Raw genomic sequence first — 16,384 nt, 5'->3', positions numbered from 1 at the left:
ATAGACCCTAAGAATCCCGTAGAAATTTTTTGATTTTCCGGGATAAAAAGTAAAGATCACTAGAGTTACCCGATTAAGCACCGACCTCTATAATATTATCACACTAATATTATAAAGGGGAAAGTTTGTGTGTATGTATGTGTGTGTATGTTTGTTACTCCTTCAGGCAAAAACTACTGAACAGATTGGGCTGAAATTTGGGATGGAGATAGATTATACCCTGGATTAGCACATAGGCTATTTTTTGTCCCGGAAAATTAAAGAGTTCCCACGGGATTTTTAAAAACCTACAGTCCCGCGAACGAAGTCGCGGGCATCACCTAGTTTCTAGATAAATCAAATGTGTTGCATTTCCTTTCTAGTCTTTACTAGTTACCTATTCTAAAATTGTAGGTTTCTCACTGTGCGGCAAGTTTAGTCAAAATAGACTCAATGTACCTACTTACCTACCGAGTACTGATCTAAGTATAGCTTGATCTGAATTTCACACAGGCTGTTTGGGCAAAATCTACCTACCCTACTTAGCTATCTTAAAATATTTTCAGCAAGTTCGTATATTGAGAAATGGGATCATTGGTGTAAACTTCAACCAAAGAAAGGAAATTGTGAAAAGACTCTAACCAAGTAAGAATATCTGCCTTATAATTATGCATTTTATGACTTATTAGCTGTTTTGTCCCTGACACATTGCAGGTGAGCGCTGTGTTGTGACAGACAACAAAGTGATGGGTTCCGTTTTTCCTTATGAGATACGGAACCCTAATAAAGTAAGAAAGTGTTTTTTTTTTAATATTTCAGATACTATTACGATGTAAAACTAGACCAGTGTTCACCATTCATCTATAGCGGATGTGATGGTAGCAAAAATAATTTTGATACACTACTAGATTGTGAACGACATTGCAAAGGTAAATAAAACAATAACTTGTAAAGTATCTATATGTATAAATATCGATCGGCTATATAGACTCACGTGATTAGTCGGAGTAGGTATAGGTACCAAACTAGTTTCAAACCCATCCGTGGTCCTTTTTACCCTTGTAGGATCACTTTGTTGTCTGTCTGTCTGTTTATCTGTCTGTCGTGTCTGTCAAGAAATCGGGGGATCCGTCAAATCACGGATGAGTGCACAAACGCCTTAAGACCACAAAGACGTCGTACTTATTTGATGTTGCCTGATCGCAAAGCTATTACAGTCTATACTAAGTACCGAGTAAGGTGGTACTTAGTAAAATAAATAATATGTACCTATGACTGATTAATTTATTTGTATTTTAAATTAAGGATCAAACTATATGAAGATTGACAACTTCTCGCATTCTACTTTTTGCTATTTACAACCTGAAGCAGGACTCTGTCTGGCACTTTTCACGAAGTAAGTATTCCTCGTCTCTCCTCATGAGGGAACCACCTACCTACCTACGCTAGGTAGGTAGTTCCCTCATACAAAAAATACAAAAATATTTATTTCGGTAAAAAACACGTATAGATATAACATAGAAATTGGGACCGTCCCAGTAAGTGACTAGTATTATAACCCGCTCTTCCATAACATAACATAACACAACATAACATACTCATGAGATCGTAGTCTCTCCTTTCTCGATATCACTACCTACTTCATTATGTTGTTCCACTTCATTTCTGGCAATCATGTAAATAGGTAGGTAGGTACCTACTCGTACCTTACTAGTAGCAGTTGGAAAAATGAAATGCGTTTTGGGTTCCGTACCGTAAAAGAAGTTATCACCTGCTTCACCTCGTCGTAATCATCATATCTTTACCATCATCTTATTTTTTATTTTTTACATACTTAAATAAAACTGCTTTTTTACTTCTGATTTTTTTTTTGGTTTAATTTTTTTTAATTTCAGATATTATTATGACGTGAATGAGAACTCCTGCAAACAATTCGTGTACGGCGGTTGTGGCGGCAATCTAAACAAGTTTGACACCATGCTCTCTTGCATGGAGACTTGTAAAGGCAAATAAGATTATTAAAAAGCGAATTCATCCACCATAATAATTAGGTACCTATTATGTAGGTAATATAATTAGGAAAATTATTCCTCTGTTATGATATAAATAGTACGCGACAGATCGACATGGCAATCGGGGTGGGGACGTCCCGCACATCCGCACAGCCCTCGCGCTAGCCCGGTGCGGGATAGCGCGGGCGACGTGCGGGGCGCCTCATACCTCGATTGCCGTTTCGACCTGTCATGTACTATACCTACCAAACAGGTTTTAGATAGGCACATAAGGTTCTTGCCGTTATCTTTAGCCTCTTATTATTGATCCACTTTCACCCTTGATAGTGACAATTAAAAATATTGAATTACGTGACTTCTTTTATTTAGTTAAATCCGTACATAAATAAAGAGTGTTAAATATTTTGTCTACAGAATTTGTAACCCACCCTTAGTACCTAGCAGTTTAGATATTTCGACAACATTGATAAATTTTGAGAATCGAAACACTTCGTCTTCACGACTGCCCAAAAAAGGAGTAGGTACATTATGTTTTCAGGGTCACCACAACTTCTTAAATACATACTTGAAAATATTTGGAAGTTAAATAAATAAAAGTTTATTTAGCTCCACAAAAGCACAATTACTGAGTTACTGAAATTGAAATTGAAATACAGCTGTAGCCCCTGTTTCATGTTTTCAATTAATTTAATTAATTAGATAATTTAAATGTATCAGTCACATTGAGTATTGAGTACCTCAATATTATATTATTTGGGTCTAATGTTAATCGATTTTGTTGTGTTTATAAATAAAAGTGAGTCCTATACTGTTGCATGAGAACTTAGGTCTATTGTGTACAGTAAGGTTCAGGTATTCGTTATATTGCAATGACTAAAATACTATATTTTTCTTTTGTATTTACTTTAATTGTAGTTAGTACAGTAGTTCAGTCGGGTGCTGTTACGAAGGCAACTAACATTAATGTTGGTAAGTTAAGTTGTCAACTAAGTAGGTACGAGTGATGTTATCAGAATCAAGCATGCCTTGATTTGCCCAGTACCTGCACAAGTATAAATGTAAGGATAAGGCGGATTGCGAGTGCGAGCAAGGAGGAGTCTGTGATCCACTTGCTGGTTGATTACCCTAAAGTTAAGTTACGATTTGAACTCGAGCAGATAACTCCGAAACGAGTATCAATCGACAACCTGACGTCACTAATCACCAGCAAGTCGGATTAAGGACTCTTCCTTGAGGTCTGCACTCAAATAGCACAGTCTGCAATAAAACGGAACAAATCATAGTTTGGCCATAAAGACCGGATGTATGATGCCAATAATTATATTAATATGCTAACTTACACCAATAAAATGGTCAACCTATGCTTTGACCATTTTGTCTTAAATTAAATTCCGACATAATCAGTCTCACAAAGTATCTGAACGTCACATCTGAGGGGCCTTCTGTTAAAAAAAACAGGCGTGCCGTTAAAATGCGTGCTGTTAAAATGAGGCATATTTTATCTAAGTGAGAAAAAGTCATGTTAGTAACGACTCCTACCGAAGTCGTCACGATTACTTTGGTGCGCCTAATGGCGAATCTTTTAGCGTCCTCTGCCTGGTCGTTATCTATACGTTCGCGCATCGTTCATCCGATTGAGTTGAAGCTTCAGTTGTTGCGACTTGTGGGAAGGTTTTTGAGATAGTACCATGGAATACTTAATAGTTAGCTAGTGCCTTTACTATCAACGTAAATAGATATTAGTATGGTTTAGTATGGATAGACATTTATCTCCTCTCATATTATTATTATTTTTGTGTAATAACTTTATAGTATAACTAGTAGTAACCTACCTATTTATAAATTTTCAAAAATCCAGGGAGAAATTTCACGCCACCCGCTTTTTGCTATCTGCAATTTGAGATAGGATATTGCAGAGCAACAATAATGAGGTAAGTGTTCATAAATCATGATTTTTGTTATTTAGGGTTCCGATCCTTCGAAGGAAAAAGGGAACCCTTATACTTATAGGATCACTTTGTTATCTGTCTGTCAAGACCCGTTTTCTTAGGAACTCGTGGAGGTATCAAGCAATTCTCAGGTCTCTTCAGGCCACTTGGAAGGTCAGGTCCCTTGGAATTGTCGGGGAAGGAGGAGGAGTCGGGTTTGTTAGGGTTCCATAATAAAAGAAACTTTCGTGCAGCCTGTCCTCCGTCTGTCTGTGTATATGAGCCAACTTAAAATTAATAAACTATACGATCTTTAAGTTTGAGTATACCTACTGTAGATACAGTGACAGAAACATATTATCATTGCTATTCAGAGGCATATTTGAATTTTGAAAATGTGGTTTATATGATAGGTAATTTTGATTTGTAATTTATTATAATGTGATTTTCAGATATTACTACAATATAAATGAAAGATCCTGTCAAGAATTCCAGTACGGTGGCTGTGGCGGAAATCAAAACAATTTTAAGACTATGTCTTCTTGTATTAGAACTTGTATCGGACAATAATAAATTATCAAGAGGCGATCAAGTAGTTTGGCTCTGGTTTGAATCGTACTAAGTAATTAAAGTCAAAGAAGGTTAAAAAATATTCAGTTTCAAAGTTAAACAGTCTACATTTACATAGAAACCTTAAAACCCATGTAACTTTAAAAATCATATTTTTTATGGAAATATGACAAATCATATACCTAAATATTAGTATGTTAAATCGTCTACAAAATTACACGAGTTTGATTGTTTAGCATTCAAATGAGCACCAAAATACGTTTGTATGAAGATTGCTGGGGAGCGCGCTAGGGGTGACCTCAGTGATAAATATTAGAATGTACCCAATTATTATTTAAAAATATTAATAAACCTATTTAATCTGTATTACTTTGTTTTACTGTTTATTTTACTCAGAGACCAACGAGTATTCAGTAAATATGATTATATTTTAACTGCTTCGTTGGTCTAGTACTCGTAAGTAGTTAACTTTTTCTATGTACTTGTCGACGACGAGGTCTTGGCTTCGATAATACGAAAAACACGGGTGATGTCTCATGTCAGCAGCATTTTAGGCCCACCTATTGAGAAACTCTGCTTAGGTCACTGGGCACTGAATTTAGATAAGTTAGGTATAATAAGCAATACGATCCAAATGAGACCTGCAAAGGAAGATTAATTTTGGTTGTGCCATCCGCAGCAATCCAAAGTATTTTTCATTTATATTTAATTGACATCAACATAAGTTTTTTTAAATAAACTTACATACAAATTAAAATTTAAAAAAAAAAACTAAATTGATTTAAATAAAACCTAAAACTCGACCTCAACCCACGCTGTGTCCAGATACTTTTTCACTCCAATAGATAAAAATAAGACTGGCATCTTCATCATAGACTTTATAGCTGAACTTCGGAGTCCGGAATACTCCTTTTTACTACATTTTACTTGAAATAAAAATAAAAATATTTAAAGCAGCCGATGGGCAATTACTGAGCTCGGCTTTAATCCCGCTGTAAGGGAGAAGAACTCCTCTAATTAATAGTGGAGCCGGATTAATTAGCGAAGACATGCCGCGGAACGCTCACTAACTTTTGGCTTTAGTTTTTTGCATGACGGTGAGTTACTGTTATCCTTAATGAAAATGGCAAAAAAAATTGTGGAAGAAGTTAATAGGTAACTGCGTTTGCCTGCGATGCTGACTTCTTCGATTTAGGTTATTAAAAATACCGTAGCATACCCATTTTTAAGCGTAAATAAATTTTTTTGTGAAAGAGTTATGGTTAAGAATCGTGTGTTTCTGGTTTTAAATAATAAGAGAAATCGTTCAAGTCGGACTCGCACTAAGGGTTCCGTACCATAGTAAAAGAAATAACACTTTTTTTTACTGTCATGGCTGCCATTTTGAAACATTAATTATTTATTTGCTGTTATACCACCAATAGAAATACACTTCCAAAAATTTCAACTCTCTAGCTATTACGGTTCACGAGATACTAACCGCTGACAGACAGACGGACAATGGAGTCTTAATTAGTCCCGTTGGCACCCTTCGTGTATGGACCCCTGAAAATGAATCTTTTAGCTATAAATCTGTTAGACGGGCGATAAATTAGTCTCAAATTACTGACGTTGCAAAATGTAGCGCCCGCAACGACACTGAAAAATCGCAGCTTTCATTTCAGATTTTTAGCAAGCTTTTTAATCCTGAATTTCAAAGCACGGTTTTTTAAATACACGAAAGAGATTGGGGTTTAATTATTCTCGTATAAGTATGAATGTCGAAAAAAAAATTTAAATGTAAGCTCCACAACTAAATCTATACTAATAAATAAAATTGGAGTGTCTGTCTGTAATTTCGAAATAACTACCGCATATTAAGGTCATATGGTTATTTGAACGATACTATAACTGAATCACACGTTTTTAAAATTTTTGTCTGTCTGTCTGTCTGTCTGTTTGACAAGGCTAATCTTGGGAACAGCTGAACCGATTTTGACGGGATTTTCACAGACAAGTAGAAAATTGACCAGGGAGTAACATAGGCTACTTTTTTAACCGACTTTCAAAAAGGGAGTTATGTTTTTCTACCTATGTACACCGAAATCTCCGAGATTTCTGAACCGATTTGCGTCATTTCTTTTTTAATCGATAGAGGAACTTTGCAACATTGTTTTATAAAAAATTTGGAGTCCAACTCCTCAACCCTGATGCTGCAGGGGATCTGGCCAACCCACGCGGGCGAAGCTGCGGGCATCACAGCTAGTACATAAATAAATTTCTAATTGATCGCACGAATAAATTCCAAATGTCCAATACCACAGACATGGATCCTACTTTTCGTCCTAGCTAATCTACGAGTATTTACTAACATCCATGATTTTGCGCTTTCTCATGAAAAGCTTGCGAATTACTCGCTATTCCTTCGGGATTCGGTCTAATTTAGTTGTACCTGTAGGTATCTGGTACCCGCGTAATTAAAATTAACAGCTATTCAATCTTTTGCCCAGTAAGGGATAAAATATCCTGAAAAGATTTAACGTCAGTGAAAAAAATTGGTCTAGTGCGAGTTGGACTCGCACACGAATGGTTCCGTAGGTACAAGAAATTAATACAATTTTTTAATTTTTTTATGGTGGCCATTTTAAATTTTTTTTTTTTGTTGTAGCAGCAATTCTTCTTTCACGTCCCTCTTGTGGGCTTTTTACAGATCTGGGTGCGTTTGTAAAATAAAGAGATTTCTATTTTTACGAACGAAAAAACGAAAGCCCCTGGCAGTAGCTAGTAAGAAAATATTAAAGAAAAATGCTCATTGGTCAAACAACAAAATTTATTAACAATCGGTACCTACATAAATATAATTACAAAATATCTTGATTATGTACACAATATAGAATTACTATACGAGTATTTTATTTACCCTCACACAAATTAATTTTCAGTAGCCATCGGCAGTATCGAAAAAGGTTAGGTTAGTCAGTATTTTTATCATTATTTAGAAATAATGATATTACTTAGACTGACTGACTGATATTATTATTACTGACTGAGCAACGCAACATGTCTAATACTACTCCGCGTTGCACATTCGTGTAAAACATATTATTAATTTGTATTATACAGGTGATCAGTAAAATCTCTTATATTATGGGTGTGGGAATATTGTAGGCGAGGTCAAATTATATCAAAAGACTAATATAATATCTTTTCACTAAACCATTCTATGAACCATTTTTGAGTAAATGGATTTTTTTTAGAAATTTAAACTTTATTTAATCGAAAATGAAATTAAATCTTTAAAGATTTTCCAATAATAACCATTAATCTCCAGATAGCTAAGAATAAAATAAGCTTAGAGTGAATGTTTTTAAAATATTTCAGTACATAACTCAGTGATTTCCATTTTTATTTAGATTAGATAGATTAGATTTCAATGATAAATAGCAGTTTTAAAGTTTCAAGTTAATAAAGTATATAAAACTGGTAGAGTTTCACAGCCGTAATCGGAGAATCTTTGTACCTAGTATTTTTATTTTGATAGGTACCTACTTACAATTTTTTAGTAGGACTTTGCTACCTATCGCAATATGCATCAGTTTTTTTATAATTGATTTTACAAATAATTGTAAAGGATTTTTCTGAAAAATATATAAACAGATAATATTTTTTTCAAAACTAGGGCATTTTTGCCACAAGGTTTATATATACATAGCATTTTACCTCGCCTACAACTCACATGGGATCGTGACTTTTTACCAGTGACCCTGTAGGTATACTATTTCACATCTTTCGTTTCCATTGTTTCCCTTGTTTTGTATCTCGTTTTGAATTTAGAACCAGCTAGGGCTTGCAAAGTGAAGAACTGTTTTAGAGCGTTGAATATCCTCGAATAGTACTTCGATGAGCTGATGGATGTGTCAGATTTAATCTTTTTGCATCTTATTTTTCTGCCGCCTGTAAAGGGAACCTTAGCTTACACGAAATTATGCTGATCGCACATTAACACTAAGTACGCACATGCCGCACGCACCCTGTAAATTGCCTTTCTCAGTACTGCCTCTTGATTCTATTGTCGCCCCAAATTATTATCATCTCCAGACAAAATTCGAGATTTTACTGTGGCGATCGCACGATGACGTGCGATCTGTCATCGAATGACAGAATGCAATCGAGTTGCTAAATAATAAATATACTTACCTATTATTAAAATATAGAATAAATGCTCTAAAAACACGACTAATGCTATCAGAACTTGAGCCACACTTGCCGAATAAATGCAGCTACTACTAAGTCATAAAATTCCTAAGTCAAAGAATTGCAGATCCTGTGGCGTGGATAACGGGAACGGGTCAATTCATAATATGCGATCAGCTCAAACGGGAGTAAATGGAAGGAAGACTTGATATTTACATGCTCTTACCATCTCGTGTCGTATCTCTGCATTGATCCTCTCGCACAGGTCCGTCGGTATGTCCTCCTCTGTAACGTCTTGTAGGACATACTTCAGCTGTGACGTTCTGAAATTATTAACAAAATATTATGCTAATCACACTAATATTATAAAGGCCAAAGTTTTGTGTATGTGTGTATGTTTGTTACTCTTTCACGTAAAAACTACTGGATGGATTTTGCTGTTTGGAATGGAGATGGATTATACCCTGGATTAACACATAAGTTACTTTCTATTCGGAAAATCAACGAGTCGCCACGGGATTTTTAAAAAACCTATATCCATAGGTTATTATTAAAACAAAAGTGTTTAAATTGGCTCTTGCCAAACTGGCTGCAAAAGCGCTAAAAGACCTTTTCGTCCATCGCGGCAATGTGCGACCAACATATTTTACTCTTTTTGGCATCGCTCGGGCGGAATTTCTGAAAATCATTTAAATAGTGATATAATTATCATGTAGGTTTTTTTTGAGTGTGACAAACCACGATATAGAAAAAAAACTAATTACATTACTTAAAATACAATTCATTTACAAACTGCTAAAAGTTAAAAGTTAAAAAAAAGTTAGTTTAGTATATCTAAAACGTGGAAAACGCTACAGCTACCCTACCGTAGGCAAAATTACAAGGCACGCGCAAAGCCGATAACTTAGTTCACCGCTAATTGCATTTTGACATAGTTCGCCTAACCTGGCTTCGACACGTTCATTATGAACGGGTATTTTGGATGCTCATATATTATGGTATACCTGTTTGTCATCAATTTCAGCATGAGATACAGTATATTGCTTACTAATTGCTATGCGCTTGATAAGATGGCCTAGAGATATGCAAAGAGAGATGGGGAAATATCAATGCGAGTTTCTGTATGTAAGCAAAAAAAAAGGAGGAGTTTTTTTTTTTTCTTTAAATCTGGCTTTACTCTGATTTGCCAATGTCAAGTCTGGGATATTTTCAAGTTATTGAATTTATACAAGTATGGACTCCGACATACGCGCGGCGCCCCTTTGAAGCGCTTCCCAGTCAGTTCCACCACCAAAAAACACCAACTAACACAAAAACCAGCCACTCTTAACAAAAAAAAACACTCCAAACAAGCACAGCACGCGCGCCAGCAAACGCCATCACAGACGAAGTTCCAAAATGACACACACACATCAGAGGAGGAATTTCTTATAAAGAGCGCGGGGTCTCCTCTCAGAATGAGAAGGGTTTCAGTACATAATGATACTACTTACCATTCTTATTCTGTGCCAACACGCTGGTCAAGTATGGTTAGCACACTTTATACATCGTTGACCACATTAGGTATTAATTAAAAAGAAATTTGGAGGTGGACTTTCAAGTCAAGCGTTAGTGGCGTCGCCTCAATAACGCCGCAACAGAGACTATGCTACGCAAATCAAGGCAATGTCATCCGATTGCATGGACACTGACATCGCCGCCAGTCAGGTTTCCTCATGATGTTTTCCTTCCCGTTACAGCAAGTGAAGAAGTTGCTCGCACATATAAAAAAATTAGAGGTGCGTTCTATTTTGGAAATCCCCCAAATAGAAGGCCAACGTCTTAACTATTCACCGCTTGACTAACTACAATGAACCCCGAAAACGTCTCTCATCATCATCATCATCATCATCAAACGACGTCCACTGCTGGACACACGTCCTGTGTAAGGACATACGCCACGGTGGTGCGCCCAACAGCTCCCTGTTACTCGCCTGATGTCGTTCGTCCACCTAGAGGGGGTCCTTCCAACGTCGAGTTTTCCGTTGCGAGGAACGACTATAGAAAATGTCTCTAATAGGTAGGTATAATAAATAATGTACCTAATTGTAAAATTATTCTTACTGTATGTAAATAAGCATATAAGCACTCGTCGCTCGTCGAGGAAGATACGGTACTTCCTCCTTGCCTCCAAAATTGTATTCTATAGCTTCTTGTTTGCTGCACCGGGATACCACGTCATCGTCGAACTTGCACCACTGAAAGGAAGATCGCTTCAATTTCGATCGAAGAAAATTCGTTTAACTGACAGTCAGTTAAACGAGTTTGTCAGTTACTGACAACTATAGAGGGAAGAGTGTCACAACTGACAACGTACATCAATCGATTGCGATTGTTGTAAGTTGACGATTAACGTTGACCCAAGCCGATAACTGGATGGTTAATTAACTCTGAATCTTGAAAATTGACATCGATTGTGTTTTTTGAGCGATAAAAATATAGTCAATAGCTAGTCGCTTCTTCGTCGGAGGTGGAACAAATGCTTTAAGCGAGACGATACCTTTCCATCCCCCTTTGGATTAATGAATACAATATAGTGTCCTCCGTGGTTATCTCCAGAATGCACAAGAACTGCATGTAGCGTGTAGTGTGCTGGGGATTGCGGTACTTCTTGAAGGTACTGGTCGAGGTTTATTTCTTGGTAAAATTCAAATCTGAAAAAAATAAAATCGGTCAAGTGCGAGTGGACTCGCACACCAAGGGTTCCGTACCATCGTTCAAGAAATATATCGTACCGGAACGCTAAATCGCTTGGCGGCACGGCTTTGCCGGTAGCGTGGAAAATAGCCACGGTCGACGACTCCCACCAGGCAAATAATCATAATTTTGTGCACGCCACTGTGTGTAACATTGCCACAAATCTTTATTGTGCTTTATTATAATATTAGCCGATGCCCGCGACTTCGCCCGCGTGGATTTAGGTTTTTTGAAATCCCGCGGGAACTCTTTGATTTTCCAGGATAAAAAGTAGCCTATGTGCTAATCCAGGATATTATCTATCTCCATTTCAATTTCAGCCAAATCTGTCTAGTAGTTTTTGCTTGAAGGAGTAACAAACATACATATACACACACACACACACACACACACACACACACACACATACATACAAACTTTCGCCTTTATAATATTAGTGGGATTAAGCGTACTTTAAGCCCTGGTCATGTTGTGCTACCATTTAGGGTTACAACAAGAGCAAAATGTGGTGATTGAAGAATTAGTTTAGAATTATAAAAAAATGAACGTCTTACCTATCATTAAATTTGACAGACGCACCGCTGTGTGGATCGTACTGAAACCTCAACAGGTGCAGATGCAGTACTGGTGGAAACGTGTCAAATCGCACGCCCTTCTCCGCTTCCTGGAGCCCGTGCTCACCAGCGTCGTATTTGTTATCCCCGTCCAACAACTCCGTGCTAATGTAGTCTTTAAACGATTCGTATACTAAAATGTTAATTTTAACCCGTTTAGTTCTGTTCAAGAGCCTTAATAGCTCAACTGGTTAAAGGTTAGAAGAGCGGACTGATATCCGAAAGGTCGGCGGTTCAAACCCCACCCATTGCACTATTGTCGTACCCATTCCTAGCACAAGCCTAGTGCTTAGATGGAGGGAAAAAGGGAATATTAGTCATCATTGGCTAATATTCTTTATAAAAAAATCTGCAACGACGCACGATGCGTTTTCGGTGCGTTGGGTTTACAACAGCTGGGTGGTTCCACCCAGCTGTTGAACTTATTTTCAAGATAATTTTAACTTAATGCAGAGTTATAGCAGAGGTCTAAGGGTCGATTTGGTTAAAGTCGGCGAAACTAGAATATCTACAGAAAAAAAAGCAAGCACCTGCTACAAAAATCAGAGTAAAGTATGACCAACTTTTACTCGATTTTATGGAGAAAATGATGAACATACGACAACAATGTGATTGGTTGGTTACTCAAAATGGTTAACGCCCACTAAGATTTTCGTCTCTGTCATTTGTATGAGATTAGAAGAGACGTATGGGAGAGAACGCTATATTAACTTCTTTCAGTGGATAGAGTATAGTTGCAGTTTTTTTCAGTCGCAGTAACCGCGTTAAATAAACGAAGTAACTTACTGTTATTCATCCCTTTAATGCTAAGTTGAATATCGTAGAAGGTTTCGACGCGGGTGCTGGTGCAATTAACATTCTTGCACTTTATAAAGGACGTCATTTTGCCTTCAAACAGTTTCGGAACTGTACCTTCAACTACAGTTAGTTTCATTTTAACCTCTAATTTATCTAGTAGAACCTGAAGAAAGTAACAATGTTGTTATATGATACTATGGAAGTTCAAAACAATTTTTTTTATACCTATTATGTATAGTTCACGCTCATTATTCGCGAATGAAAATATTGTGCAATAACGATGGTCGGTTCATTCAATAACAATCGAAGAATCGATTGTTTTCAATTGTTCAATTGTTACTTAGCGCGCGGGTCTGGGACGAATGGATCAAAAAACGTGTGCCATTGATTTAGATTTTCAATTAATTAATATTACAGCTGAATAATCAATGCGAAGTTAATGATCTTTTAAAAATCATCATAATATTATCAGCCTATGGAGTGTGGACATTAACTTGCCTTGGCCTTTTCTAGTACGACTACAATTACCTATTTATCAAGCGGTAATTCGCGATTTCCGAATTTGTGACATATTTAAATATATTTTTTTATATAACAAGTGTCAATTGTATTAAACCAAAAGTTATAACTGTACACAGTAGTCCGACTCATTTAATCTTGTGGTAAATGATGATCACTAGTACTACGATCCTACATAGGGGTCTAAGTTATAAGGCTAGTCCGGGTCGCTCCTTTGTCCCGCACTTCTAGACGGCTTGTCGAACCTCTATATGTGACTACTTTAAGAAGAAATTAGAATAAAGACTACTTACTCGAAGAAATTCTTGGACATCATGTTGCATAAACGAATCAATGTTTTCCCAGCCAAAGCTTTTGGTCAATTTTTTGGTAGCTACAGGTTTATCAGAAAATTGGAGATCGTAAAACACCCGTTGCAGTGCGAAAACGACTGACTGTGAACTGTCATTTCCAACAGTAGGGATTTGGTAAACTGCTTTCCGAAGAACATTTGTAAAGAACAGCGTTTGTAATAAAGAATTCATATAGCATGTAGCACCTTGATTTTTCAAACCTGCAATTCAGTTTAAGATTTGGCTAAAATTCCATTTTGTTAGTAAGTGGATAAGTTCGTTTTCTTGGATGATCTGTGGTTTTATAAATGGCCATGCTGCCAAAGTGTAGCATTCCGATACGATTTCATGTAAGAAACAGATAAAACTGGCATACTCCGTCCAAGTTAGTCTGCTTCATCTTAGACTGCATCATCACTTAATACCTCCCTACCAGATGAATTTGCAGTCAAGAACTAACTTTTAAATGAATTTTAAAAAATACAATACCTACTTATTAGGGCAAAAATTTACTTTTGTTTCTAACCAATATATCCAGCGTGTTTTTTAGAGTCCCAAGAAATTCCGTGTGGGGCTTCCGCAACAACATGTGCTTCGATGGTTATGGAATCATTGGAAACAAAGCCGTTATTTGGATCCATCAAGTCATCCCATGATATAAAATGTGCAAAGCCCCAATCATTTTCTTTGCTAGCAGATAAAGTTAATCGTAAGTAGGTAATACCAAGTGATATTGTATCATAACAGTGTAAGTTTTCATATTAAAACAAAAAAAATGTAAGTATAAGCTTTATGGTAGGCAAAGAAAAATTAAAAAAGTTTAAAAAATACGTCGGCCTGCCATAATGAATTTTTTCTAAAAAAAATTAACCAGTATTCCCAGTGTTTTTCGGAATGATCTACGTATTCTAAGATACATTCAAATCTGTATAGGCATTTCATCAATGCTGATTCTGACCGCTAGGATATGGAACGCCCTTTCAGCATTAGTTTTCTCTTCTATTTTTAAATCAAGCCTCGTTTACGAGTAAAAAGGTATCTTCTAGGCAAACGCGCGCCATTCCAGGCTGTATCCATTATACTTGCCAGCAGGTTTGATTGCAGCCAAGGTGCTAGTCTATATTAAAAAAACTTGGAAAGGTATACTAAGACGTTAAAAAGAGTTCTTACCAATGATACATGTGGTGGATATTTCTGCAAAGATGTTCACCATCAGGTTTGAATGAAATTAGTTTCAATTCGCCCAGTCCATAGCAAGACCACCCAGAAGTTTCGCTATCCCCATTGCACTGAAGAAAAACCCCCAGTGCTTTTTGCTGTTGATGGTTTGGGGTTGTAATATTTCGGATAAGTATGAGTATCTTCCAGGGTAGACATCTCACGTAACAAGGGGGTGATAAGACTCGTTCTTTTAGTTGACTTAAGTTCTCTACTTTGAAGTGGAAGGTCGCCTCCGAACGAGCTGGATCTTCATCTTCCATTGCAATATTCCCAAAGGTCGCTTTCAGACAGCCAAGGTCTTCATCTTCCTTTTTAATGTCCTAGAATTAATTTTGTACAAAATATGAGTGCTCCTGTATTCAAACTCCTTTTTAATCGGCTTCAAAAAAGGAGAAGGATCTTAATTCGTCGGAATCTTTATTTTTTATTTTTTACTAGCTGATGCCCGCAGCTTCGCCCGCGTGGATTGGTCAGATCCCCTGCAGCATCAGGATTGAGGAGTTGGACTCCAAATTTTTTATGAAACAATGTCGCAAAGTTCCTCTATCGATTAAAAAAGAATTGACGCAAATCGGTTCAGAAATCTCGGAGATTTCGGTGTACATAGGTAGAAAAACACAACTCCCTTTTTGAAAGTCGGTTAAAAAAGTAGCCTATGTTACACCCTGGTCAATCCTCTACTTGTCTGTGAAAATCCCGTCAAAATCAGTTCAGCCGTTCCAAAGATTAGCCTTTTCAAACAGACAGACAGACAGACAGACAAAAATTTTAAAAACGTGTGATTCAGTGTTGGTATCGTTCAAATAACCATATGAGCTTAATATGAGGTAGTTATTTCGAAATTACAGACAGACACTCCAATTTTATTTATTAGTATAGAGTGTATAGAGTATTAGATTACTTGAAGACGCCTGGACCGATTTGGAAAATTTTATTTTTTGTTTGAAAGGGTATACTTCCCAGGTGTACATAAATACATTATGATATAGAGAATATATACAAGAGTTAATTTAGTTCTACAATAACATTTTTTGATGTCGGTGCCAATGAGGTACCAATGTGGAATCACAAACAATATGAAGAGTGAATGGTTCGTATATTATTTAAAAAAGAGATGAGAATGCATCATCTTTGGAATTGGAATACTTTTATAAGACTTATATAAAATCGTGGAGATTGACATCAGGCTACTATTTATACAGAAAAATCTTTTGAGGATTTAAAAAAAATCCACGCAAACAATAATAATAATATACAAGCTTACTGCGTGTGTTTGTGGCGACTCGGCAGTTGCATTTTCCATACTGCCAGTTTCAAGCATTTTCCAGCAGCGATCGAATAAAATTGCAAAAAAAAATTAGGTATTCAATTTCATCACATTGCACATAGGTGTTCAATTATACATTATAGATGTATGGTAAATATTGGGTAAATAACTAAAAATTACTGAGAAAATCAATTTTGGCCGATGACATGATATTACGTCAGTCATTGCTTTTTGG

The 16,384-nt window shown here is 36.5% G+C and overlaps 2 protein-coding genes and 1 long non-coding RNA gene across 4 annotated transcripts in view; 2 read left to right on the top strand and 1 right to left on the bottom strand.

Annotated features, from left to right (window-relative positions):
* The window catches only part of LOC123871753 (kunitz-type U19-barytoxin-Tl1a-like), a 4,812-nt gene extending 896 nt beyond the window's left edge, over nucleotides 1–3,916 (top strand). Inside the window, exons 2-6 of one of the 2 annotated variants that reach the window (XM_045915701.1) lie at nucleotides 546–624; nucleotides 799–908; nucleotides 1,285–1,375; nucleotides 1,875–2,030; nucleotides 3,850–3,916. In XM_045915701.1, the coding sequence (XP_045771657.1) occupies nucleotides 546–624; nucleotides 799–908; nucleotides 1,285–1,375; nucleotides 1,875–1,992 (398 nt within the window). In that variant the 3' untranslated portion in view covers nucleotides 1,993–2,030; nucleotides 3,850–3,916. Of the gene's footprint in view, nucleotides 1–545; nucleotides 625–798; nucleotides 909–1,284; nucleotides 1,376–1,874; nucleotides 2,105–3,849 lie in introns of those variants that run through there. The other variant, XM_045915700.1, reaches the window with a different exon arrangement.
* The window catches only part of LOC123871761, a 25,576-nt gene extending 9,619 nt beyond the window's left edge, over nucleotides 1–15,957 (top strand). Inside the window, exon 2 of the long non-coding RNA XR_006797337.1 lies at nucleotides 15,888–15,957. This is a non-coding gene — a long non-coding RNA (uncharacterized LOC123871761). The remainder of the gene's footprint in view (nucleotides 1–15,887) is intronic.
* LOC123871744 (ubiquitin carboxyl-terminal hydrolase 7-like) lies at nucleotides 8,073–16,384 on the bottom strand. The gene is made up of 10 exons (XM_045915683.1): nucleotides 16,147–16,384; nucleotides 14,832–15,202; nucleotides 14,188–14,351; nucleotides 13,623–13,882; nucleotides 12,799–12,973; nucleotides 11,953–12,145; nucleotides 11,202–11,355; nucleotides 10,766–10,899; nucleotides 8,889–8,985; nucleotides 8,073–8,422 (listed from the first exon to the last, which is right to left on the bottom strand). Exons 1-10 carry the CDS (start codon nucleotides 16,201–16,203, stop codon nucleotides 8,408–8,410), a joined length of 1,620 nt encoding a protein of 539 aa, XP_045771639.1. The 5' UTR covers nucleotides 16,204–16,384; the 3' UTR covers nucleotides 8,073–8,407.

This window comes from Maniola jurtina, chromosome 14, assembly GCF_905333055.1.
Source record: "Maniola jurtina chromosome 14, ilManJurt1.1, whole genome shotgun sequence".
In the NCBI taxonomy this organism is placed as follows: Eukaryota; Metazoa; Arthropoda; class Insecta; order Lepidoptera; family Nymphalidae; genus Maniola; species Maniola jurtina.
Note: the sequence above shows the minus strand (reverse complement) of the source record. Positions and strands in the feature narration are given on the sequence as shown.

Excerpts from the sequence above, each read along its gene's own strand:
- LOC123871744 (XM_045915683.1), bottom strand. The coding sequence starts at position 16,203 with ATGCTTGAAACTGGCAGTATGGAAAATGCAACTGCCGAGTCGCCACAA. Across the intron at positions 14,352-14,831 it reads ATCCACCACATGTATCATTG|CAAAGAAAATGATTGGGGCT; the intron begins GTAAGAACTCTT and ends TTTATCTGCTAG. Across the intron at positions 13,883-14,187 it reads AAAACACGCTGGATATATTG|GTTTGAAAAATCAAGGTGCT; the intron begins GTTAGAAACAAA and ends ACTGAATTGCAG.